The 26,325-nt window shown below is 32.8% G+C and overlaps 3 protein-coding genes and 1 pseudogene across 4 annotated transcripts; 3 read left to right on the top strand and 1 right to left on the bottom strand.

Annotated features, from left to right (window-relative positions):
• Window positions 1-1,190: 1,190 nt before the first annotated feature.
• LOC111292156 (V-type proton ATPase subunit D-like) lies at window positions 1,191-3,401 on the top strand. The gene is made up of 2 exons (XM_022884397.2): window positions 1,191-1,330; window positions 2,361-3,401. Exon 2 carries the CDS (start codon window positions 2,372-2,374, stop codon window positions 3,155-3,157), a length of 786 nt encoding a protein of 261 aa, XP_022740132.1. The 5' UTR covers window positions 1,191-1,330; window positions 2,361-2,371; the 3' UTR covers window positions 3,158-3,401.
• A 1,223-nt stretch (window positions 3,402-4,624) lies between these two features.
• On the top strand, window positions 4,625-10,785 carry LOC111293338 (senescence-specific cysteine protease SAG39 pseudogene; annotated as a pseudogene).
• Window positions 10,786-15,536: 4,751 nt separating this feature from the next.
• LOC111292215 (senescence-specific cysteine protease SAG39-like) lies at window positions 15,537-16,995 on the top strand. Its single transcript, XM_022884473.2, has 2 exons — window positions 15,537-16,280; window positions 16,370-16,995. Exons 1-2 carry the CDS (start codon window positions 15,848-15,850, stop codon window positions 16,960-16,962), a joined length of 1,026 nt encoding a protein of 341 aa, XP_022740208.1. The 5' UTR covers window positions 15,537-15,847; the 3' UTR covers window positions 16,963-16,995.
• Window positions 16,996-19,219: 2,224 nt separating this feature from the next.
• LOC111293036 (uncharacterized) lies at window positions 19,220-22,518 on the bottom strand. 2 transcript variants are annotated; one of them, XM_089766888.1, is made up of 9 exons: window positions 22,249-22,412; window positions 21,565-21,765; window positions 21,339-21,476; window positions 21,107-21,185; window positions 20,478-20,546; window positions 20,246-20,321; window positions 19,922-19,975; window positions 19,578-19,634; window positions 19,220-19,484 (listed from the first exon to the last, which is right to left on the bottom strand). In XM_089766888.1, the coding sequence occupies exons 2-9, from the start codon at window positions 21,757-21,759 to the stop codon at window positions 19,394-19,396; spliced, it is 759 nt and encodes a 252-aa protein (XP_089623014.1). In that variant the 5' UTR covers window positions 21,760-21,765; window positions 22,249-22,412; the 3' UTR covers window positions 19,220-19,393. The 2 variants fall into 2 exon arrangements, with proteins under 2 accessions (XP_089623014.1, XP_089623015.1); XM_089766889.1 differs by lacking the exon at window positions 19,922-19,975 and having other exon boundaries at window positions 22,249-22,518.
• Window positions 22,519-26,325: the final 3,807 nt, after the last annotated feature.

Raw genomic sequence — 26,325 nt, 5'->3', positions numbered from 1 at the left:
GACCTTAATATTTTATCAATAGGTTATATGATTGATATCAAAGAAATAATCATTTTATTAGAACATATGATAAGGATTAATAAATTAATTTCTTTTTATTTTAAGAATCAAAACAATATACATTTATTAGGATTATAAGTGTATTTACTCCTAAAATCTGATTGGATCATGATTGTTTCACTCCTGTAAACAGTAAAATTAGTTAGGGTGTGATTGGTATGAGAAAAATTAGATTTTTTCTTGGAATCTTATTTTTTCAAAACGTGATTCTCATATTCGGTTCATAATATTTGATTATTAAAAGAATCTAAAATTCTTATCATTGCCCAAATGTCTCAAAATAAAAAATCTACCTTGTCTTATGATTTTTAAGATTCCAAAAGAAAAATTACTTTTGTTTTATATTTAACCTTAATAATAAATTTTTTAATTTTTTAATCTAAAAAACACAACCTTTTTTCATATGAAATATAATAAATTAATTAAAATAATAACAAAATAAAATAATATTTTTATATCAACGATTATGTTCGTACATTTATAAACCTAATCTTTTATTAAAATTAAAAGGTTATGTTTTTTTTCTTTTAAAATATCATTTTTAACGAAATGCAATCATTTAATTAAATAAACTTAGGTAATTTAAACATTTTAAACATTACATTTATTTTCATAAAAAAGTAATATTTGATATAAAATATTGTGTTTATGTTCAAAAATATAATTTTTAACTATATTTGATTTTATTTTTTAATAATAAAAATGTGAATTTTTATTATATTTGATTTCATTTTTTTTTGGTTTAATACTACATTTATGTCTAAAAAAACATTATTTTTAACACATAATAAAAAATATTATAATAAAAAATTTTTATTATATACTCTAACATTTTTTTCAAACTAAATATAAAAATCTCACATTCACGTTAGACAAAGAATCATCTCTTATAAAAAATTCACACTTTCTCGATTTTTTTTTTTTTCAAAATCTAAAATTCGGCTATAAAATTAAAGCGGATCCGACAAAGAAGCCGGCCAAGCAAATAATCAAGTGCCAAATCTCAGACAAAAAAGGGCCAAGCAAGAGTGGGATATGGGACCCACCTTTAAAAGCCCCACTTTCCTCCGTCACTTTCTAACCGAAAGATCAAAATCAAAATCAAAATACCCCAAAAAAGAAAAAAAGAAATACATCGCAAACTAAAATTCATTCTTCGAACTTGGAAAAACCGGTGGTGAATCTCTGCTCTGTTTACCGGTGACAACGCGTTCTCTCAGGCTTTTCTTCCTCGATTTCCGATTTCTCCTTTACTTTCATTAAATCCATAGTAAGTTCTCTATTTCTTTTTTATAAAGGAATTAATTGATAGTTTGATCTGGGCTGTTATAGTGGTTACTTTTTTTTATTCCTATTAGGAAATTAAGAGGGAAAATTTTGTTTTCTGATTAGAAATTCTTGAGTCTGATTCCAATTTCATTATTATGGCTTGCATTTTCATAATTCAATTCAATTCAATTCAAAGCAAGAAGATTTTGATCATTACGTTAAAAAAATAATTAACTGAATTGAAACTTTATTGGAATTGATGAGAGATTTTTCTCTCTGTAGCTGCCATTGTCGCCATTGCACCAAGCATACATCTTATTCTACTGGCCAAAACCAAAAGAAACCCATGACTTACAGTATAGGGGCAAATGATTTTATCTTTTCATTTTTCTTTTTTGTTCCGTTTCTAAATTTAATATTGAAGATATCTTTGTGATCGATGATCCTTTGAGTCATAGTGTCTGATCATCAAACTTGGATGCTCACTTTTTAGTCCTAGTGTTGGTCTGAAACTCAGATACTTACTTCTGTGTCGGAGTGTCAATCATAAATCTTAGATACTCATGATCACTTGGTTTTCTGATAGTGCTTTGGGTTTGTTCTCATATTCTGGATTGGTTTCTGGTTTTCTGTGTGAAGCTACACTGTGAATGTAATTTTGCTGTGTATATAACTTGATAGCGTTGAATGAGCATAGACTAGATACTCATAAATTATTGGGTGTTTCTTCTTCTTCTTCTTCTTCTTCTTTGGAAGAAGAAGGATTTGACGTTTTATTTAGTGCTTCATGGTTCTCTGATCTGGTATTCCGATGCAGTCCTTCGCTCTAATTGCTGGTGCAATTTAAGAGCTTTGGTAAAACTGTTAACTAAAGCTAAAAGGTTGGTGAATTAAGCTAAAGTTAATGATGTGCCTTTAAGATTGGAAAATTATTAAGAATTGTGTAAATTTCCTTCTGTTTGAAGGTAGCCTAAGCAACATTCTTTCTGTTATTTTTTTATTAATCCTACCAATATTTTCTTTTGGTTTAGATATCTGAAAGATGTCTGGTCAAAACCAGCGCTTGAATGTGGTTCCAACTGTTACAATGCTTGGAATCATGAAAGCTCGGCTTGTGGGTGCTACAAGAGGTCATGCACTTCTCAAGAAGAAGAGTGATGCCCTAACTGTACAATTTCGTCAGATTCTTAAGAAGATAGTCTCTACAAAGGAATCAATGGGAGAGATTATGAAAACCTCTTCATTTGCCCTAACCGAGGCTAAGTATGTTGCGGGTGAGAACATCAAACATATTGTCCTTGAGAATGTTCAAAATGCTTCTCTTAAAGTTCGATCCCGACAAGAGAATGTTGCTGGAGTGAAGCTTCCCAAGTTTGAGTATTTCACAGAAGCTGAGAGCAAGAATGATCTGACTGGCTTAGCCAGAGGTGGGCAACAGGTCCAACAGTGCCGTGCTGCTTATGTGAAAGCAATTGAGGTTCTAATTGAGCTTGCTTCTCTTCAGACATCATTCTTAACACTTGATGAGGCAATTAAGACCACAAATCGTAGGGTTAATGCTTTAGAGAATGTTGTGAAACCAAGGTTGGAGAATACGATAAGTTACATCAAGGGAGAGTTGGATGAGCTTGAAAGGGAGGATTTCTTCAGGTTAAAGAAGATTCAAGGTTATAAGAAGAGGGAGATACAGAGACAGCTTGCTGCTGCCAAGCAGTTTGCGGAGGATCAGTTTGCAGAGAAGGTTTCCTTGCAAAAAGGGGTTTCAATAAATTCAGCTCATAATTTGCTATCTGCAGCCAGGGAGAAGGATGAAGATATTATTTTTTAATGAAGAGGTTAATTAGTCCGTATTTTCTTTCCTAGGATTTGTAGGTTTCTTCTATCTGGTGCTTGTTTGATAGCGGGAAATTCCTTGAATTATTTAGTGTTCTTGAATAAATGTTATATGTGTGTCTCTAGTTTTTGTGTATTACTATTAATGGGCAGACATTCACCATTTCCTTTTATGACAATAAAGATACACCATTTCAAGGCTGTAATGTATTTTGCCTGAATGGTCTTTTGTCGACCAATGCTGTATATTTTGTGGAAGCTCTCACAGTATGCATAAATATATCTGACATCATATCATCATTACTGTCGTTCACATACCGAGTCCGTAGGACCTACAACTTGGCTTAAAGTGGATTTCTGGAAAACAGTTGCTTGGTGCACATACGGTGTGCGCGAGCGTGTGCAGCTGGCTATATTTTGTGACTACATTCTACGTGTCATAGATTTATTTGGTTACTATATATATATATATATATGTATGTATTTATACATCTAAAATCATTCTGCATTTTTAGTTGCATCAGTGGAAAATTAGATTAAATATATATTATAAATAGATAATCATCAATTAAGTTTTTAATGCAATTAATTTCTCATTATTTCTTCAAAATGGTTGGGAAAGGCTCAGGGTGAACAAACAAGATATAAGCAAGAGACCAGGGTCTTGTGCACGCCATAGGTTTAGACTCGTGAATGGTTGGATATTACCTAGCCCTAGTGGTTATGCAGCTTGGGCATACTGGTACTTGGATCACCCAGAAACGTTTACGGGGGATCATCCTATCTAGACGGCCCAGGTTTTATAGAATAAAAGGCATTTCAATTATCTAATAGGTTTGGGAAAAACCTCATGGCTAAATTAAGAATGTGGTTATTCCATCTAGCAGAGGTCGAGAACAAAGCTAAAGAGCTGTTCGAAGGCAACTGCAATAATTCATTGCCTTCACTTGTCAACTTGAACCTGGTTGCAGATTGATATAGTATGTACTCAAGGTATTATATAAGCTGCTTGACAATTAATTGGAATAGCGAGTTAGATTTAATTTTGGTCATAAAATAGAATGCTAGTAGATGTCATTGGAAACAATCAGAACCTGCTATATATAGCATGAATTGAAATACTAGTATAATTCCTGGAAGAGGACGTTAAGCTTTGATCTAATGCGTGCTTCGTAATGGTTTGAGTAATAAACTAAACCACTTTTCATATTGTCACATGAATGAAACGGCAAGATGAGTGAGAGCACTTTTATAGGTTTGATGTGAGGCCGTTCGAATACAAAATCTGACTTCTTACAACTACTTGGAATAATATTGATAAGCTACAAGTCTACAAAACAACTACATCGGATTTAACCAATCACCATATTTATCAAAGCAATTGTTACTAATAATAATGGGTCTTCAGCAGAATATTTTGGAGGGCACGTTGATAAACAAGACATGTCCCTGAAAGCACCTAAAACAGGTATTATGTAATATTGCAGGAAAATTGGGACTATATTATGAGTGTAAGAATTCACCAGAGTTAGTGTGCCTTGTCATTTTTCCAATTTACCAGCTCCTATAATATTACTCTATGGCTTTCAAAAACCTGGTGCATCAATCGAGCACTGCTCTTCAAGATGCATCAATGTATGAGAGGCATGAGGAATGGATGGCCCGCTATGGACAGACGAGTGTACCGTGACAATACTGAGAAGGAGAAACGTTTCAAGATTTTCAAACAAAATGTGGCACGCATAGACTCTTTCAATAGCGCCAACGACAAGCCTTACAAGCTCGGTGTCAATCAATTTGTAGATCTTACAAACGATGAGTTCACTGCTTCTAGAAACAGGTTCAAGGGCCATATATATGTGTTCTAACAAGGCTACAAATTTCAAATATGAAAATTTCACCGCATTACCTTCTACCGTGGTGTGTGTTAGGAAAATGGGGTCCAGTCCCATGTAAGTGGTTTTGGACCAAGTAAAGGCCATGGGCCTTGATCTTTTATTTTACACAGAGCCCTAGCTACTTAATAAAAAAGAGGTGGGGTTGTTTAAGGTGTGTGTCGACAACCAAGCAGAGAAAGAAGAAAAGCCAGGAAAAGCAGAGAGAGAAAAAGGAGAAGGGAGAGTTGATTAAACGGAAGTCGATCCGTGGTCCGATTGAGTTGGAACCTTGTCAGGAGGTTTATGATTCAGAGTTATACATTCTGAACGGTGAAGATCGGGTTTGAAGCTCTCTAGGAACAAATCCAGGGTGTATTTGTTGAGTCACTTATTTGGTGAGATTTCTCCAATTGTTTCTCTAGTTGTTGATTAGCTCTAGTTTTAGCTAGAGAAGAACTTTGTATAACTATTATTTGATAGTGAAGATTTTTCTGGTGGCCCGTGGTTTTTCCCTCTACACTGGAGGGTTTTCCACGTAAATCTTGGTGTGCTTTATTTTTCCTGCGCATTTGATTATTGATTATTGTCTATTGCTTCTGTATTGTTGTGATTATTGCTTCAGGCGCAACAAGTGGTATCAGAGCGAGGGTTATTTTGAGACATCGATACAGAAGCATCCCAGGATAGAAGTAAATTCTGTTTGAGATCATGGAGGGTGATACAGGTTCCATGATAAAATTGACAGCATCAAATTATTCAATTTGGAAGCCTATGATGGAGGATCATCTATACTGCAAAGATTTGTATGAGCCAGTATTGGGTGATTCGGCTAAACCAGCAGATATGAAAGATGAAAGCTGGAAGAAGCTAGGTAGAAAGACGCTGGCTACAATCAGAAAATGGGTTGATATCAGCGTGTTTCATCATGTAGCGCAGGAGTCAGATGCTCACATTGTTTGGGAAAAATTGGCAGCATTGTATGAGAGAAAAACAGGTATGAATAAAGTTATGCTTGTTAAAAAGATTGCAACTTGTAAGTCTAAACATAAATCTAAGTTTAGAGGTAAAGTGAAGTGTTTCCATTGTGGTAAGGCTGGTCATATAAAACGAAATTGTAGAATCTTGAAGCAAGAGCGAAAAGATGAGAAAGGCAAGAGTTCAGATGATGGCAATGTTGCAGCAGTGAATTCAGATAGTGATTCAGTTACTTTGATTTGTACACATGGTGATTGTAATCATGTTAGTGATCCCGGCATTGAGTGGATAGTTGACACAGGAGCGGCATATCATTGTGTTCCTAAGAGAGAGTTGTTTACAACTTACAAAGCAGGAGATTTTGGTTGTACCAAGATGGGAAACAAGAGTGTGTCGCAGATTGTTGGGATTGGTGATATTGGTGTACAAACTAGTACAGGCTGCATGTTGACTTTAAGGGATGTCAGACACATTCCAGATATGAGAATGAACTTGCTTGCTATTAATGTCCTTGATAAGGAGGGATATGAAAGCCGACAAAAGAATGGACAGTGGAAGCTTCTCAAAGGATCTATGGTAGTTGCAAGGGGAAAACTATGCTGCACAATGTATAAGACATGGATGCAATTGAACGGTAACCAGGTAAATACCGTTGAAAATGATGCTTCAGTAAACTTGTGGCACAGGAGGCTGGCACACATGAGTGAAAAAGGGTTACAGGTTTTGGCAAGGCACTCTCTCATTCCCTTGACCAAAGGTATGTCTCTCGATTCATGTGATTATTGTTTGTTTGGTAAGCATCATAGAGTTTCTTTTCGCAAAAGTTCTCAGAGAAAAGAAAATATATTGGAATGAATTTATTCTGACGTATGTGGTCCCATTGAGGTTGAGTCATTAAGTGGTAGCAGATATTTTGTTACTTTTATTGATGATGCTTCACGTAAGACTTGGGTGTATATGTTGAAATATAAAAGTCAGGTACTGCAGTATTTTCAAAAATTTCATGCCATGGTTGAAAGGATGACAGGGTTACCCTTAAAGTGTATTCGAACTGATAATGGTGGGGAATACACATCTAAAAGCTTTGAAGAGTATTGCTCAAAGCATGGGATCAGGCATGAGAGGACAGAACCTGGAACACCGCAGCATAATGGTATAGCTGAAAGAATGAATCGCACCATTGTGGAAAAAGTCAGATGTATGTTGAGGATGGCAAAATTACCAAAGCCATTCTGGGGTGAAGCAGTCAACACAGCTTGTTATTTACTTAACAGGTCACCATCAGTTCCTTTGGGCTTTGACATTCCAGAAAGAGTGTGGACAGGAAAAGATGCTTCATACTCTCACTTAAAAGTTTTTGGGTGTAAAGCATTCATGCATGTACCAAAAGAGCAGAGGTCAAAGCTTGATAGTAAAGCTACACAGTGTGTGTTTGTAGGATATGGTGATGAGGAATTTGGCTACAGGGTATGGGATCCAGTAAAGAGAAAGACAGTCAGAAGCAGAGATGTGGTCTTTCATGAAAAAGAAACCATAGCAGACCTTGAGAAAAATGAGAAGACTACACGAGTTACTGTTGAGTGTGATGTTTCAACACCGACAGGGATTTCACAGGAAAGAGCCACAGATGGTGAAAATGAGCCAGAAACAGAACTTGAGGATATGAATGAGCCAGCCATAGTTGGTGATGAGCCAGATGCTATTAGTTTTGAGCAGGGGGAGCAATCCTCTCTACCTGAGAGTGTTGAGCAGGGGGAGCTACCTTCAGCATCAAGTGATGTAGAGTCTCAGCTCAGGAGATCTACTAGAGAGCGCAGGCCATCTACCAGGTATCCAAGTTCAGATTTTATTTTAGTTACCAGTGAAGGAGAGCCAGAAAGCTTTCAAGATGTGCAGGCTACTCCGGATAGAGAGCACTGGTTAAAAGCAATGAAAGAAGAGATGGAGTCATTACGAAAGAATGGTACTTATGATCTTGTTAAACTTCCAACAGGGAAGAGGCGATTAAAGAATAAATGGGTGTTCAAGTTGAAAAAGGATGGTGACAAACTAGTGAGGTACAAAGCTCGATTGGTAGTAAAAGGTTTTTCTCAGAAACCAGGCATCGATTTTGATGAGATTTTTGCTCCAGTTGTAAAAATGAGTTCTATTCGAGTGGTACTGGGATTGGCAGCTAGTTTGAATCTTGAGCTTGAGCAACTTGATGTTAAAACTGCATTTTTGCATGGTGATTTGCAGGAGGACATTTATATGAATCAGCCTGAGGGTTTTGAAGTGAAAGGGAAAGAGCACTTAGTTTGCAAATTGAAGAAAAGCTTGTATGGCTTGAAACAAGCTCCGCGACAGTGGTACAAGAAGTTTGATTCTTTTATGATGAGTCATAGCTATAAAAGAACAGCAGCAGATTCTTGTGTGTATATTAAACAATTCCCTAATGGTAACTTCATTATCCTATTATTATATGTTGATGATATGTTGATTGTAGGACAAGATGCTAGTATGGTTTGCAGGTTGAAAGAACAATTGTCTAAGTCCTTTGATATGAAGGATTTAGGTCCAGCAAAGCAGATTCTTGGTATGGACATTATCCGAGATAGGAGAGCTGGAAAGCTGTGGTTGTCACAGGAAAAGTATGTTGAACGAGTGCTTGGTAGATTCAGCATGCAACATGCTAAATCAGTTAGCAGTTCACTTGCCAACCATTTTCATCTAAGTAAGAAATCTTGTCCAGTGTCTAAGGAAGAGCAACTAGCTATGTCTAGTATTCCTTATTCTTCTGCAGTCGGTTCTTTAATGTATCTTATGGTTTGTACAAGGCCTGACATTGCTCATGCAGTTGGTGTAGTGAGCAGATTTCTTTCTAATCCAGGGAAGGTTCACTGGGAAGCAGTAAAATGGATTTTTAGATATTTGAGGGGTACCTCAAAAATGTGTTTGACTTATGGAGTTTCACAACCAATTCTAGAAGGGTTTACTGATGCTGACATGGCAGGCGATCTTGATGGTAGGAAATCTACTTCAGGGTATTTGTTCACTTTTGCAGGAGGAGCTGTATCTTGGCAGTCTAAGTTGCAGAAGTGTGTTGCTTTGTCAACTACAGAAGCTGAGTATATTGCAGCAACTGAAGCATGTAAAGAAATGCTTTGGATGAAACGTTTTCTTTTTGAATTGGGGTTGAATCAGAAAGAGTATGTGGTATTTTGTGATAGCCAGAGTGCTTTAGATTTGAGTAAGAATACCATGTACCATGCTAGAACAAAGCACATTGATGTTAGATATCATTGGTTACGTTCAGTGATTGAAGAACAGCAGATGCTATTGAAGAAAGTCCATACTGATAAAAATGTGGCAGATATGTTGACTAAGATACTTCCCAGGGAAAAGCTTGAGCTTTGCAGTAACTTGGCCGGAATGAGTTCCCTGGCCAAGGTAAGTTCCAAATGAAATTGCTATGGTGATGAATCTCCTTCTAATGGGACTGGAGGGGGAGATTGTTAGGAAAATGGGGTCCAGTCCCATGTAAGTGGTTTTGGACCAAGTAAAGGCCATGGGCCTTGATCTTTTATTTTACACAGAGCCCTAGCTACTTAATAAAAAAGAGGTGGGGTTGTTTAAAGTGTGTGTCGACAACCAAGCAGAGAAAGAAGAAAAGCCAGGAAAAGCAGAGAGAGAAAAAGGAGAAGGGAGAGTTGATTAAACGGAAGTCGATCCGTGGTCTGATTGAGTTGGAACCTTGTCAGGAGGTTTATGATTCAGAGTTATACATTCTGAACGGTGAAGATCGGGTTTGAAGCTCTCTAGGAACAAATCCAGGGTGTATTTGTTGAGTCACTTATTTGGTGAGATTTCTCCAATTGTTTCTCTAGTTGTTGATTAGCTCTAGTTTTAGCTAGAGAAGAACTTTGTATAACTATTATTTGATAGTGAAGATTTTTCTGGTGGCCCGTGGTTTTTCCCTCTACACTGGAGGGTTTTCCACGTAAATCTTGGTGTGCTTTATTTTTCCTGCGCATTTGATTATTGATTGTTGTCTATTGCTTCTGTATTGTTGTGATTATTGCTTCAGGCGCAACAGTGTGGACTGGAGAAAGGAAGGAGCTGTCAAGGACCAAGGCCATCGCGCTAAGTTCAAATTTCTAGTAGGAAGAAATATACCCAAAATACCAGTGTGGTTTATGGTTTTTCTAGCTAATTAGTTTTAACTGTTGACGTGATGTTTACATGATATTGTTGGGCATTTTCGGCTGTGGCAGCCAGGGAAGGGGTTACTAAGCTAACAACAGGTAAGCTGAGTTCCCTGTCTGAGCAGGAGCTCGATCAAGGGTGGTTTAATGTACGATGCTTTCCTATTCATCCCAAAAAACAAAGGCCTAACAACTGAAGCGAATTACACCTGCATGGGAGTTGATGGAACATGAAGATAAATGGTTTTGAAGATGAGCTCACCAATGGTGAAGATGCATTACAGAAGGCAGTTGCAAACCAACTAGTTTCAGTGGCTATTGATACCAGGGGTTTTGAGTTCCAGTTCTACTCAGGTGGTGTACTTACAGGGGATTGTGGCACTAACCTGGATCACGGAGTCACTAGTGTTGGGTATGGAGTGGATGATGATGGGACCAAGTATTGGTTGGTGAAGAACTGTTGGGGCAGTAGCTGGGGTGAGGAAGGGTACATTAGGATGCAGAGAGCTGTTGATGCAAAGGAAGGCCTTTGTGGCATAGCAATGCAGGTTACGACATATATCAAGTTACTGAATTTCTATAGGTAATTGAAAATAATAGCCAATTAATATAATATAATGTATATATATATATATATATTAGCTAGTATTTCTTTTTGAGAAATTCAAGAAAAACGACCTATCTAATTCAGCCAATAAGCAAAATCAAGAACTGAGGTAAAAGATCGTATTTTTATTAATTTTAAAGGTAAAAGGTTTCCTTGCCAAGGCAACAGCCTTGATTAAGGCCTTTATCACTTTATGTGAGTTTTTCTTTCACGTTTTTTTGGATAATTTTTCAACGGAAGAGCCAAAATGGTGGCTGAGCCGAAGCTTCGGAGCACCCTCTTTTTTTCTCTCTCTCTATATATTTATATATACTTGATGAATACTAATATATTATTGTAGGTCAATTCTTTTTATTTTATCATTCTTGTTTATTTATTTTTTATTATAGAATTTATCAAATTAAAAAAATAAATGAATGTGATACGTTAATACCTCATTTTTTACAAAGTTTATTATTTAAAAAAAGCCTAAAATAGAAATTTAAAAAAACAAAAAATTAAAAAATTAAAAATGAAAAAATGAAAAAAAGAAAAGCTGATAGAGATTGTTATATATATGGACATCCTATTGAGTTAAAAATATTAATTTATTAGATTGAGTATCAAATAATATGGACATCTCAAAATTAGTCAACACAAATCACCTTAAATACACTTTTGTCTTGTTCTCATTTTTCGCAAAAAGAAAATTGATCCATCCTAATTAAATATCAATTTAAAAAATTGGCCCTATCAGATCGAGAAGAATTAAACCCATTGGATATAAATTGTTTTTGCATATTTATTAATGGACACCTTTTGCTGCAAAAATTAGTTGGTAAAAAATACAAAAAAAAGAGGTGAAAAAGAAAAAAACCAAATGATGGTACCACCTTAGAAAACTCAATTGGCCTTTTTTTTTTTTAACAAAATTAATTTAATAAAAAAAGGCATAAAAAGAATAAAAAAGAAAAATAAAAATAAAAATAAAAATATACAAAGAGAACAGGTATTATGTGACATCCCAATTAAGCTTAAAATGTTTTTTTTTTTTAAAATTAAGGTATCAAATAATAATTTACTAATAAAAAATAAAAAAAGTACAAATAAAAAAAAATGAAAAAGGAAAAGAGAGATCATTGGAGTGTTATATGGATATCCAAATTGAGTTTAAAGTGTTAATATCTTAAATTAAGGTATAAAATAATAAATTTTAATATAATACACATATATAATTAATTAGACAATAAAATATATACTTTTATATACCACGGAATTGCTTGATATTGAACATCTTAAATTTGCTTTTGACTTATCCTCATTTTCTAAAAAAAAAATGACCTAACTTCATTGATATTGATTTTTACTAAAATGCCATATTGAATTGAGATAAATCAAAATCTATTAGATACTGATTGTTTTGTTACATTTATCAAAGAACTTATTGTTGTAAAATTAATCTAATTAAAAAATAAAAACTAAAAAAAATAGAAAATAAACAAATGGAAATGCTACATGGACACCACCATCAGCATTATTTTTTACAAAATTTATATAATAAAAAAAATAAATGAAAAAAGGAAAAGTAAAAAAATTAAAAAAAAATACCTCTTATTGGATCAATTTGGATCAAAACTCATTTGATAAATTGTTTTACTATTCTTATTCATTGGGTCATTTTATTGCAAAATTTATATAATTAAAAAAAATGAAAAGGAAAAAAAGTTGGGTTTTGTGTGGGCACCTTAATTGAATTTTTGTTCACAAACTTATCGAAATTAAAATTTTAAAAAAAGTTTACAAAAAAGAAAAATAGAAAGAAAAAAAATGCAAAAAATGAAAGAAACATAAAGTGTCAATGTGACATTTTGAATGAGGGTAAAACAAAAGTTAAAATAAGTAGAATTCATATAATAGATGGATGGATTATATCTTAATTATTTATAAATATATAATTTTATTAAATTAAGATATTAAATGAAAATTCAATTAATATAATACATACATATAAAATAAAATAAATAATTAAAAAATAATTATATATACTTAGGTTAAGACGAAAAATGCTAAACTTGTTACTGATCGGACCTTGATTTTAAAAAAGGAAAAACCTCGACTCAATGATGGATTTTTTAAAAACTAAATATAATACAATGGGACAAATTAATACTTATGAGATATGAGTTATTTTGTCATCCTTACATCATTAACTTTTTTTCTTACAAAATTTATCTAATAAAAAAAGAGTAAAAAATTTTTGAAAAAACAAAGGAATGGAAGACAAACAAGAAAGAAAATGGAGCAACGTGGATTTATTAAATCAAAGTATTAAATAATAGTTTTATTAATATAATACTTGTATATTTAAAATGTAAAATTAAATGAATAATAAAAATATATTTATATATACTTGGGTGAAGCAAAACATATTAAACTTGCATCTGACTTGATCTTGACTTATGGGAAAAAACTTGATCCAATCTCAAAAAAAAAAAAAATTTGTTGGATCTAAACGAATTGAAACCCATAAATACGGGTTATTTTGTAATCTATATCTTCATTGACATTTTCTAAAAAATTTATTTACTAGTTTTATGTTGCAAAATTTATCTAATTAACAAAATAAAAACAAAAAAAGGTGAAACGCATAAAACAAAATATTATGCTATCTGTACACATACATTGGGGTTTTTTTTAAATGATCCAATTAAAGAAAAGGAAAAAAATTAAAAAAAAAAGAAAGTTTAATTGCTATGCAATATTAGTAATGATGAGTTTTTTTATTTTTTTATAAAATTTATATCATTGATTTAAAAATAACTACAAAAAAACAAAAAAAAAAAAAGAAAAACAAGTCAAATTCGAATGTGAGTTGACAACCCCATAATATCCTTTTCTTAAAAAATTATCAAATTAAAAAAAAATTAAAAAATAATTTTTTTTAATCAATACTATCAAATATGCCTCCACATTTAAAAAGGTTAAAATATTAAAAAAATTATTAAATATTAAAAAAGGAGAAAAATAAAAAAAAAGGAAGCAAATATCTTGATATGTAATTTTCTCTCGATATCAAATGGGTTAAACAAAAATAATTTAAAATCTAAAAAACTATTTATTAAATATATAAAAATTAATAAAAAAAAAAATGCAATCATATGACATACTTTTGAGAAGCATATCACCTATAATTATTATAGTGTAGTTAAACAATCTTAATTTAGCATTGTATTGGATCCATAAAAAATAATGTAGGGCTTATACATTAAATCATAGATTCTTATATAATTTTTTATTGTAATTGACTAATTGTAGCATTATAATAAAGAGAATTATAGGTGTTATGGATTCATACTTTAGTCTCAAGTGAGTCTTACACAAAAAAGAATTTAAAAACTAAAAAAATTAATTAAAAAAAAAAGAAAGAGATAAAAAAAAAACCTTCATATAAAGTGATTACCTTCTTAAAAAATTTTAATCTTTAAAAAATATTTATTAAATTTTTAAAAGAAAATTGAAAAAAAAATCTTAAAAAGGCAAAAAAAGAAAAAAAAAAGTGAGGAAGCGCTACGTGGCACTGCAAGGGTGAACCATATATGCATAAAATTTAATGTATAAATAGATTTTAAAATGAAAGAAAAGAAGTTAAAATAAGGTCTTCTTTTGTTTATTTACGGATAATAACGTGTTGGATTGAGATGTTTTTTTGTTTATCCTAATTCTGACTTAAATTCTAAAAAATTTTATTTGATTTTAACTTGATTCGATATCATATTATTACTATTAATACTTGATCTTGATCCAATATATATATGTATAATTTGCATTTGACACATATCTAACTTGAAATTAATTTAATGACTTTAATTTAGTATAATATTCATAAAAACATTAATTTTAATATAAATTATACTTTAATTATATGCAAATATAGTATTTTTATTAAATTTTTATTTTAAATTAAAATATTAAATAATTATTTTGTTAATATTTATACGTGTATACATATATAAATATAAAAGTAAATAAATAAAAAAATATATTTTATATATTGCAAGATATGTAGGGATGAAATATCTTAAAATTTCCCTCCAACTCGACCATTGATTTAAAAAAAATCCTATTTCGATTTATGATAAATCAAAATTTATCGGATATGAATTATTTTTATTAATTATAAAAAAATTAATACATATTAATAATGAATTAAATGATTAACAAATGACAGATTGAAAAATCGATAATATTAACCGTCTTGACGCTAAGAGATCATACGTGAAGATAATTCCCAACATCTGCTCCCATACCTTTAGTTTAAAACAACTGATCTCCTCCCAAAATTTATATATATTTTAAACAATTACCGACCAATTGTTTGACAATTAGTTAATCTTTTCAATTTCTAAACTCTTCCATATAAAGAATGTTTGGGTTGACGATCTTGAGAAGGGCATGGAAGGGGTCTGTAATTTCCTTGAAAATATTTTCTAAATGTTATTCATTAGTTGAAATGATAAAAAAACAGAATGATGATTTTAGGAGGGATGCCTGCAGTTAAAATATTTTAGAAAAGAAAACCTCAAGCATTCAATCAATTTACAAACATAACTGGATGTGATAAACTAGTTTTTTGGTGTAACCCCCAAAAGATATCGCTTTGAGTAATAAACTATTAATGAACAGCTTTCCTTAATTGTCACATGACTGAAAAGGCACGATGACACCAATTTTGTTCGGCTTAATATATATGAGGTTAGCTATTTTGAATACAAAATCCAACTTCTTCCAAACCACTATCACTAACGATAAAACTGTCTGTAAACTATACCTGTACATGGATTTAAGTTTGAACATTAACTCCATTCATTCTACCCAAACCAATTCTGATAATGGGTCTTCATCAGAATATCTTCAAAGGCACGTAGATAAGCAAGAAGTGATCTCAAAGTTCCTAAAACAAGTATGTTATTCAGTAAATTTTTTACTATGTAAGTGTAAAGATTCATCAAATTTTAGTGTGCCTCATCAATTTTCAACTCTTCAATCCTAGCAGGTACCCCGCCATGGCATACAAAAGCCAGTACCAATGCAATTGTTTGGCCTTAATCTTCACAGTTGGTGCTTTAGTTTGTCAAGCTACATCACGCGCTCTTCAAGATGCATCGATGTATGAAAGGCATGAGCAATGGATGGCCCGTTATGGACGAGTGTACCCGGACAACAATGAGAGGGAAAGACGTTTCAATATTTTCAAACAAAATGTGGCTCGCATAGAATCTTTCAATAGTGCCAATAACAAACCTTACAAGCTCGGTGTCAATCAATTTGCAGATCTTACAAACGAAGAGTTCATTGCTTCTCGAAATAGGTTCAAGGGCCATATGTGTTCCAACAAGGCTACGACTTTCAAATATGAAAATTTCACTGCATTACCTTCTACCGTGGACTGGAGAAATAAAGGAGCTGTAACACCTATTAAGGACCAAGGCCAATGTGGTATGTTCAAAGTTTTTACAAGAAATAATGATTTTTGGTTCTTCTAGCTAGTTATTGGTTCTAACTGTCGATGTATGATTAAAATGCAGGAAGTTGTTGGGCATTTTCGGCTGTGGCAGCCATGGAAGGGGTAACTAAACTAGCAACAGGTAAGCTAATTTCCTTGTCTGAGCAAGAGTTGGTTGACTGTGATACCAAAGGTGAAGATCAAGGCTGTCAGGGTGGTTTGATGGACAATGCTTTCCAATTCGTCCAGAAAAACAAAGGCCTCACAACTGAATCGAATTACCCTTACAAGGGAGTTGACGGCACATGCAATATCAACAAGGAAGCCAACCATGCAGCAAATATTAATGGACATGAAGATGTGCCTGCCAATAATGAAGAGGCATTACAGAAGGCAGTTGCAAACCAGCCAGTTTCTGTTGCTATTGATGCTGGGGGGTTTGAATTCCAGTTCTACTCAAGTGGTGTATTTACAGGAGATTGTGGCACTGACCTAGATCACGGTGTTGCTGCTGTTGGTTATGGAGTGGATGCAGATGGGACTAAGTATTGGTTAGTGAAGAACTCTTGGGGCACTAGCTGGGGTGAAGAAGGGTACATTAGGATGCAGAGAGATGTTGGCGCAAAGGAAGGCCTTTGTGGCATAGCAATGCAAGCTTCTTACCCTACTGCTTGAACTTCATTACCATAGCCTATATATATTCCTGCTGCTCCCGATGTAATATATATATATATATATATATATATATATATATAAAACAAACATGAGACCAATAGGAACTTTGATGTCTACTTTCGATATCCTATATATATATATATGCTTGTATTTTCTAAGAAAAAGGAATTACTGAAGGAATGACTTGTGTATTATAAATTCCACATCTCATGAGCACACATTAATTTTACAACTGTGGTTCACAGCCTAAATATGGTGCGGTTATATTAACAGAAGGCCCCATTAATTAATCCGATTCTGTGTGCTAAAAGAAGTTCCTGCTGTGAGTTTGAGAGGGAGTGGTATTAGAGTAAGGCACTGGGGAAGGTGTGCGTAAATGTGTCAAGCATTAGGAAGTCCCTCTTTTCTGCCTAGAAAGCAGTAAATAATCTTATCCTCACACCTTAAACACTATTCTATGTGCTTGTAAAAAGCAGGAGCTCAATAGCAAAGGGTAAATAAACCTTCCACTTAAATGACTGCAGCACCCCACTCCTTTCCTTTCCATGATTGGGAATTGTTTGATCGTCTTTAAGAGGCAAAATATAATCAACTTGAAATCAGGACAGTTATTCAAAATCTTAGTGAAAGATTGGATTTGTTATCTCATGTTTGGTTTCTGTGAAAAAATACTAATTGAAGTGGAGGATTTCTTCAAACAACAAGGAGCTGGGTCAACTATTTAATTAAATGATATTGAGCATGTTTTCCATCTCTTCTTGAGAGGTAAATGGTCTATTTTTAGTAAGGAATTTCACTTATAAAACTTTATATAAGTTTTTTTTTTTTATATGGACAAAACTTACATAAAATTTGATGGGTGAAGTTTGTAAAGTTTTTTATTAAAAATAAATAAACGAAAACTTTAATAAAAATTTAAACTGATAGATTGATAAAATTCAATTTAAAAATCAATAATATATAAAAGAATTATTTATAATTCAAAATTGATCTATATTTATTCAACGATAAAAATTCTGTTAATATTTTTACTAAAAATTCTTATTTAATAAAAATATAAAAAAATTATTAAATTTTTTAAAATTTACATTATTAATTTATATGATGAAATCTTTTAATTTAACGATTTTGATTGTCGATTTTAGTTTTTACTTGCTTATTTCTAGTAAAGAATTTCACCACTTTCACCTTATATAAGTCTTTTGTATAGAATGCCCAAGGAAAGTTAAAACCGCTCAATTAAATATTCAATTGAGAAATATTAAAAGCATTATGAAAATATAATATTCTTATTACCTGCTGTAAAAATGGTTTTAAAAACCATTTTGGCTGGATTATATTACTCCAATATCTTAATTTTCCTTCTATACCATTTTCTTTTTTTTTTTTTTTAATTTCTATATCATTTTCTTTCATTCTCTTATCAAATTTAAAATGTCACATGATATATCAAAGACATGACAATGTCACATGAAATTTGATACCTAACATGAAACAATTATGTTAACATGTCATCAGAAACTAACGGTTGGATAGTGAAAAAAAAAACATTATCATTTAAATATAGTGATCAAATTGTTTTCAAAGTTTGATGACCAAAATAAAAAATGTCCTAAAGTTAGGGGACTAAGCGTGAATTTTACCCTTAATTCAATGACAGGAAGAAACTTGCGAAGATTTAGCCTAGCAAGCACCAATCCAATTTCAACAACCATTAAAGTTTTTACTTTCTCTCATTTCCTTTTGGACTTTTACTTCCTTCTCTAATCAAAATTTTTTCTTCATATGCCCTGCTTTGTATCATTTAGAAATCAATGTAGGTAATATCAAGTTTCAATTATCCCACCATAAAACAATATTTTTGACTTTAACAATACTAATGTTTTAATAGCTAAGGCTCATATATTTTTGAGTAGCAAAACCTGTCAAATACAGATATGAGAAGAATGAAAATCCTATATATGTCATTTTAGAGTGGTTAATTCCCAAGCTACTTAAAAATAAACCATCATTCTGAGTTCAAACTTGATGTTGAGCTAGCTACTCAAATAAACTTTCGTGTTTTTGCCCTGCTGTAGGTGACAGCTTTACTAAAAGTTCATCATTAGAAAGCTCTCAACATTGATTTCAACCTCTTTTCTTTCTGTTAGACCTGAGACTGAGACAATGAGATTCTTGCAAATTCTAATCAGACTTTGTGAATAACCTTAGTGTAAAGCCAACGAGTCTTTCTTTGGAATATGATTCCATGACAAGCTAAGGAAATTGCAAACCTTGGAAATAATTACGTTGTTTTTAAAAATACACTTCATCAAATTACACATGATTCTATTATTAAATTCCAATATAAGGGAAAATAGAAAAAAAAAAAAAAAGAAGGAAATATTAGAACCTTTATGACTGTCTATCTTAAATGTTTCGAAACATGTTTCTAAAATCTCCTCTTTAAAGGTTTGGTATACTTCGAAGTTGAAGCAGAATTCTTTCCAAATAATGCACCGGACTTTGTTATGGCCTTACCACTGTGTTTCAAGAAGCCAATGTAATGAGTGATTCATTCAAATCAATGGATGGCTTTTCAACGTAAAATTGAAAAATATAGGTAAGGATATTACCTTGGATGACTCTGCACTGCTTTTTTCTTCAAGGCTGCAAGATTTTTCACTTCTTGACTGTTTAAAGATGACAGGAGAAGAAAGGAAACAATTAATTTCCTGAAATATTCTATTTGATAAATTGGAATGTTGATCCTAGGCGTAAAGCATACTAAAGCATTGTACAAGTTCAAAACCTTATAACCTAATAGCAGTATTTACAGGGTTGTTTAACTGTAATACAGCACTTTCTGTTAATACAACCAAGAATTACAACTTTAAAATTTTAAATACTACTATAAGAAATTCTAGACTAGCTTTGCTTGTCTCAAAAATAACTATACCTTATTTATTAAGGCACTTACCCATAAACTATAAAAGGGAACGATTGGAGGAGGCAAAAAAGTACAAAAATGGCACTGTCACAATCATAAATTATCAATCAAAGGCATTTTCATTGATTCCAACTCCTGATTTTAGCTGCTATAGTATTAATGCCATAAATAATCAATGTTGCCACTCAAATCCAGGAGGCTACAAAATATGCCCTTATGAAATAAGAAACTTTAACTTCACTTTTACTAACTTTTGGAGGAAGTAGGAAACTTTTCCTTATATGCAAAATATTTGCAGTGCTCTTTTTTCCTTTCTATAAGGTTTTCAAAACAACTCCAAAAGAAAAAGATTACCTCTTCATAAAATCTATCTTCGCCTTCTTCATTATGTTGCTCTTGACATCGGAGAGATTGTAGCCAGGTCCACTTCCTAGAAGAAGTATTAAGACTTCATAAATAAAGCCAACAATTCATGAAATGCCCTCTTTAATTATCAGGCACAAAGACCAAAGTTGCAAATATTCCAATAAACGAGACCAATGGACTAGATCAAACAACTAAGCTTTTGAGGTCCAAAGAACGTTACCAGCATAAAAGCTTCTTTTGGTTGAAGGTGGAACCTTAGTGCAAAGCTGAACCTGCCGACTTTGTTTTCCTAATAAAATAGAAATAATGGTACGAAATTATGATCATAAAAAGAACATTTCTCTTAAGTAATTAAGGTAAAGGGTATATGCATCACTCTAATATTTTACTCTAAATACATATGAGAGTACCACAAGAAAAACTCTTTAGTCCTCTCCAATCAGTCTTAGGGTAAAGGGTACATAAGTCAGTAAATGCTTTAATATTTTACGACAAATATACTGGCAACTACCACAAAGCACTCTCTAGTTCTCTTCAATATATTAATCCAAGTACATAGACACGCAATTAAAGGCTGCTTCTGAGTGCAAGTTTGGCCTGATTTAGGTTGCTGGCAATGGTAATTAAGAAATAGTTCCAATTTTCAGCACTTTTTGAATGAAATGGCCTCTTTGGCTAGACTTTTGTGCTTGCAAGAGAAAGCTTGGGGCAATATTGCACTGGTAACTGTAAATGCAAATCAAACCAGTGATAAAAAAGTTCAAGAGACAGAAGCATACATGTAGCAAGCAAGCAACAAGTCAAAATCATGGCTTATGTCATTAAGAATTCAAAGAACAAGGAGCATACGAGCATCTTCTTTCTTGTATAGCTGCTTAAGCCGATCACTTGCTTTGTTCTCAGCCTCCTGAAAATCCTTCAATTTTGCCTACAATAAATCATCCAACTTTAGTAAGGAAATCCATAAAACTGTGCACACCTTAAGTAAAGGGACATTGCTGGTTCCTCAACATTCCACTAACAACCTAAGTATTAGGTAAGAGGACGGCATGAAAGTAAAGAAAGTTAAAAGATTACCTACCTCATACAACTGTCTCCATCTAAATGAAACTTTCTTGAGCTTCATCCTCTCAATTACAAGAGTCATATTCTGATGACCAAACTGCAGCTCATAGAAATTCTTCCAAAGTTTATCAGTTACTGGAGTAAGATCCCTTCCCTAGAACAATCAATCAATCCCTTTTAAAATTATACATATAATCAGAGCCAAATGCCAATTCTTGCACAAACTATGCAAATCAACTTACTTGTGTACTCTTCTCCACGTGCAATAATTGATCCACTGTACAATGGGGTAGAATACGCTCAAGAAGATGTGAATCTGTCTCACCGACATCCCCAAGGTATCTTACGTTATCTATCGCCGTCCTAACACAAAGGTCTACCAGTGAAGGAGGTTTCCTCATATTCGCTATGTTCCTGCATCTCTTCTCCAAATACATATTGCTCTAGGAAAAACCAAAAAAAAAAATAAAATTGCAATATAGTTAATTTCTATTGTTATGTCATAGTTTTATCAATTTTTAGTTGTTACAAATGGTTAGTCTTGGATTTGCAGATAAAAATCAATCAATTAAAATTATGATCTTATTAGTTGTATAAAAAAAATTCAACAATTAGCTCATTTAGCTCATCCAGGAATAATCAACCGAGTCTAACATTCTTTAAAACTGCAATATTCTATCTTTCAACATTTAAAAGATTTTTTTTTTTTTAAAAGAAGAAAGAAAATTGTTTCCCCTTTTTCTTTATCCATCAAAAAATAAATTACGTAACATAACAAATAATTAATCTAAAAAAAATTGAAAACCTGAACAACTATATGACATCGTATTGAAATCATTGAAAAAGGAATTAAAATTAATAAAAAAAAGTTCATAGCATCAATTAGATAATAAATTGGATTAAAAATTAAGGGAAAGAGAGCTGACCGATTGATTTCGAAGGAGAAAGGGATTCAATGAATCGAAAGTCGGAGAAGAGATCGATCAACGGATTTTGATGCTAATCTCAATTCAGACGAAGTAAACTTTCTTTATGCCCAGATGAAAGGAGATTCCGGTTCTATGCTAACATGCGCCAACTTATCATGTCTAGGCAGGCTATTCTACCAAAATTCATTTATTTCCAAGATCAGCTTCGCTATCGTGCCCTAGGGTGCGCGGCTCGCCATTTTTTTTTTTTTCGTCTAACGTAAAAACAAAAAAGAGTTTATATATTTTTTAAAAGATATATTTCAGGTTAGTATATATTTTTTTATTTAAATTATATCACATAATTATATTATTAAAAAATTAATCATTTATTATATATTATTTGTGATAATTAAATGTTAAATATTTATTTTAATAGATTAATTTATTAATTTATAATAAATTAATATTTTTATTTAATAATATAATTATATAATATGATGTGAATAGAAAGAATATATATTACTGTGATATAATTGTTTCCTATAATTTTTCTTTTAAATTTGTATTTGATGTATGTCAATTATCAAATATTAAACATTCGTAGCAAATCAAATTATGATACTATATTAGTAAAAAATTAAAAAATAAAATTTTTGTGTATTTGTTTTAAGAGTTTTGTAAGAATTATATTTATTTTTTAATCAGTTATCATAATTTGATTCGTTGATAATATATTAAAAAAATTTCAAATAAAAAAATAATGATATTAATACATGTTTTAAGTTAACATTGTTTGAATTTAAAACAATAAAAAGAATAAGTACAAACATCCTTTTTTTCTTCGAGATTTTTAAAAGTGTTTTAAAAAAATTTGAATTGAATAATTCTTTTAAGGACTTAAAGCTAGATGCGTTTATTTTCATATTCATGATTGAACCTTAATCAAGTTGAGTTAGAGTCGATATTTGGTTTTAGGTCTTGCAAGACCAATTGGTTCTCAAGATTTGTTTTCAAATTTTTTTTTATGGTACCTCAAGGTTTACTTTCGCGCTTGGAATTTATTTTGGGTTTAAAAATTATTAGTTGGATTTGAAATTGGCAAATTAAGTTTTAATCTCTTTTTTTTTTGGTAAAAAAAATTTGGAGGTGGATAACTTGTTCAATCTCTCAGGTAAAGATAAGATGTGTTGTACTTGATAACTTAAGATATGTGATTGCAAATAATACATTCGAAATGATCCTAACAAGTGATCACCAACAAAACTCAAACCCAGAATTTTTTTATTAAGGTGAACGAATCTAATCGATTGAACCAACTACTTGTTGGTAATTAAGTTTCAATATCAAATTTAGCTTTAAGCCCAAGAAAAATTGGATTACCCATTTTTTTTTAATTTCTTTTAATTTTTGTTTCATTATTCTTATGATTAATTTTTAATATCAATATGAAAAATTTTAAAAAAAAGGAAAAAAAGCCTTTGAAAATGTGCCAAAAATTTTGAACATTTTAAAAAGTTCGTGAATTTGGAATCAAGAAAAATAATCAACTTTGGAAAGGCTTGACAGCAAAGAAAATAAAAAGGAAAATCAAAATCAAAATTGGATCCAATTTTCAAATATTTTGTTTCGATGAAACCCCAAAATTTTTTTGATTAAATAAAAAAAAGTATCCCCAGAAAAAAAAACCTATAGAACAACAATAAGGCGAAGTACAAAATCATCTTTCAACAAGCAAAAACCATAAAATAAAAAAAAAAAATGATCCTATCCAATATTGAAAACACTATCTCCATTGATTTTAAAAACACTATCCAATGGTTAAAATTAGTCCACATCACTTTTTTTATTATTTTTATTAAAATATTGAGTTTTACTAAAACTTATTTTTCATTAAACCTATTTCTCGTTTTACTCTATATATATAATTATTTGATATTCTAATAGTGAAAATTTTTTAATTTCACAAACGAGATTAAGATAATTATACATATTTTATTTTTTTAAATTAATTTTTTTAAATGTATAAATGATATGTATTATCATCTTAATCTCACTTGTAAAGTTAAAAATTTATATTGTTAATATATTTAATAATTTCTTGTATATATATAAATATATATAAATATATATTAGAGTTTTTGCAACTGTGAAACCTTAAATGAAAAAGGCTTGCTATATATCTCCTTAGTTTAATTGAACTTAAACTTAAAGAAGCAAGTGCTAGTGTCACGGGTCGAGACTTAAGCTCCAAACCCGCGAGGCTCTGGGACCCGGGCATTCATTCTTCTGGCATCCCGGATCAGCTTGACCACCACGGTTCATACCCTTGTGGGGTATTGTCCGCTCTGACCCCCCTTGGCCTCACGATTTTATCCTACAAAAGGCGCCTCACAAGGCAGAGGTGGTGTGAACCCTTATATACCCTAGTGACCCTCCTATTATGTTCGATGTGGGATTCATGACTCTTCCTTAGGTCCGTGACATTCTCCCCTACACAACCTCGTGACGCCCTCGTCACAGAGGCTAGCCACCCTGCCTACCTCCCTCGAGGCAGCCCTTCCCATTGTTTTAGTGCCCGTACGCTTGTGTTTTAGACTGACTTACGCAAGTTAAAGAGAAACATGATAAGAAGGTAAAATTTTGGAAATGCTTTTGTATTCACTGAAGTAGAAATGTTTGATGATATACAAATGAGGGTGGAGTAGCCCTCTATTTATAGTTGAGGCTTCAGCTTACACTTAATGGCAAATCCCTAGAATAAATGCTAAATCATGGGATTATACAGATTACAATCAATCAGGATGCCAACTCCTGATTTTCAGGGTCAACCAAATCTGTCAGGATGCTCCTGCTTGCTTTCAGAAGCTTCCCTTGTGTGTCTAGCACCTTGGGCCCTTCTGGATGTGGTGCGGGCAGCTTGTATGCTAGGCCTTAGTCTCACGGGCTGGCCTGCAAGTCGAACGGGAGTTCTGAACTCGTTTGCTAGGCTTTGCGCACAGATACCCGTCAGCACACCTGATCTGCGGACCTTAACCTTTGGCTCGCCTGCTGGTCTATCTGATGTGCGTGGCGCACCCGTCTAGGGCGTGACATTTCTTGTCACGGGTCAAGACTTAAGCTCCGAACCCGCGCGACTCTGGGACCCAGGCATTCACCCTTCCGAAGTCCCAGATCAGCCTTCCTGCCACGGTTCACACCCTTATGAGGTATTGTCCACTCTGGCCCCCCCTGACCTCACAGTTTTGTCCTACAAAAGGTGCTTCACAAGGCGGAGGTAGTGTGAACCCTTATATATCCCAGTGACCCTCCTATTATGTTCGATGTGGGATTCAGGACTCTTTCTTAGGTCCGTGACATTCTTCCACACCCAACCTCGTGATGCCCTCGTCACGGAGGCTGTCCAGCCTACCTACCTCCCTTGAGGTGCTTGGCGTGGATCGAACGATTTAGGACTGGCTCTGATACCACTTGTCACGAGTCGAGACTTAAGCTTCGAACCCGCACGGCTCAGGACCCGGGCATTCACCCTTTCGACGTCCCAGATCAGCCTTCTTGCCACGGTTCACACCCTTGTGAGGTATTATCCGCTCTGGCCCCCCCGCCTCACGGTTTTATCTTACAAAAAGTGCCTCACAAGGCGGAGGTAGTGTGAACCCTTATATACCCCAGTGACCCTCCTATTATGTTCGATGTGAGATTCATGACTCTTTCTTAGGTCCGTGACACTAGACTATAGCATGAGAAGCATTAATTCTTACGACTAAAGCCTTGAAGGACTTGTACAAAAAAAAAACATATCTTGTAGATAGGTTGGTTTTATCAAAATCCTGTAAAACTCATAATTTAGTTTTAATTATTCATTAATTTCCATTTTTTCCTTTTTCACGTTTCTTTCATTTTCTCTTATTAACCCACTTGATCCTTCAATTTCTCCCATCTTCTCTATTTGTCACCAATTCATACTTTAATCCTTTAATCTCTTACTAATCACCCGATCCAATCCTTCAATCTTTTTCACGCTTCCCTCTCCACTTGCCACTCCACTCCATTTTTCTTTTGTTTCTCTTAACAATTACAAAACAAAATCTCCAA

The sequence above is a fragment of the Durio zibethinus genome, chromosome 10 (assembly GCF_047325235.1).
Source record: "Durio zibethinus cultivar Kanyao isolate XHJ-2024 chromosome 10, ASM4732523v1, whole genome shotgun sequence".
Taxonomy (NCBI): Eukaryota; Viridiplantae; Streptophyta; class Magnoliopsida; order Malvales; family Malvaceae; genus Durio; species Durio zibethinus.
The sequence above is the reverse complement of the archived record's forward strand: the minus strand, read 5'-3'. Positions and strand labels throughout refer to the sequence as shown.

Bases quoted from the DNA above. Each gene is read 5' to 3' on its own strand.
- LOC111292156 (XM_022884397.2), top strand. From the start codon at position 2,372: ATGTCTGGTCAAAACCAGCGCTTGAATGTGGTTCCAACTGTTACAATG.
- LOC111292215 (XM_022884473.2), top strand. From the start codon at position 15,848: ATGGCATACAAAAGCCAGTACCAATGCAATTGTTTGGCCTTAATCTTC. The intron at 16,281-16,369 runs GTATGTTCAAAG...ATTAAAATGCAG, and splicing joins TAAGGACCAAGGCCAATGTG to GAAGTTGTTGGGCATTTTCG.
- LOC111293036 (XM_089766888.1), bottom strand. From the start codon at position 21,759: ATGTATTTGGAGAAGAGATGCAGGAACATAGCGAATATGAGGAAACCT. The intron at 21,477-21,564 runs GTAAGTTGATTT...TGATTGTTCTAG, and splicing joins ACGTGGAGAAGAGTACACAA to GGAAGGGATCTTACTCCAGT. The intron at 19,485-19,577 runs GTAATATCCTTA...CTTGAAACACAG, and splicing joins GCAGTGCAGAGTCATCCAAG to TGGTAAGGCCATAACAAAGT.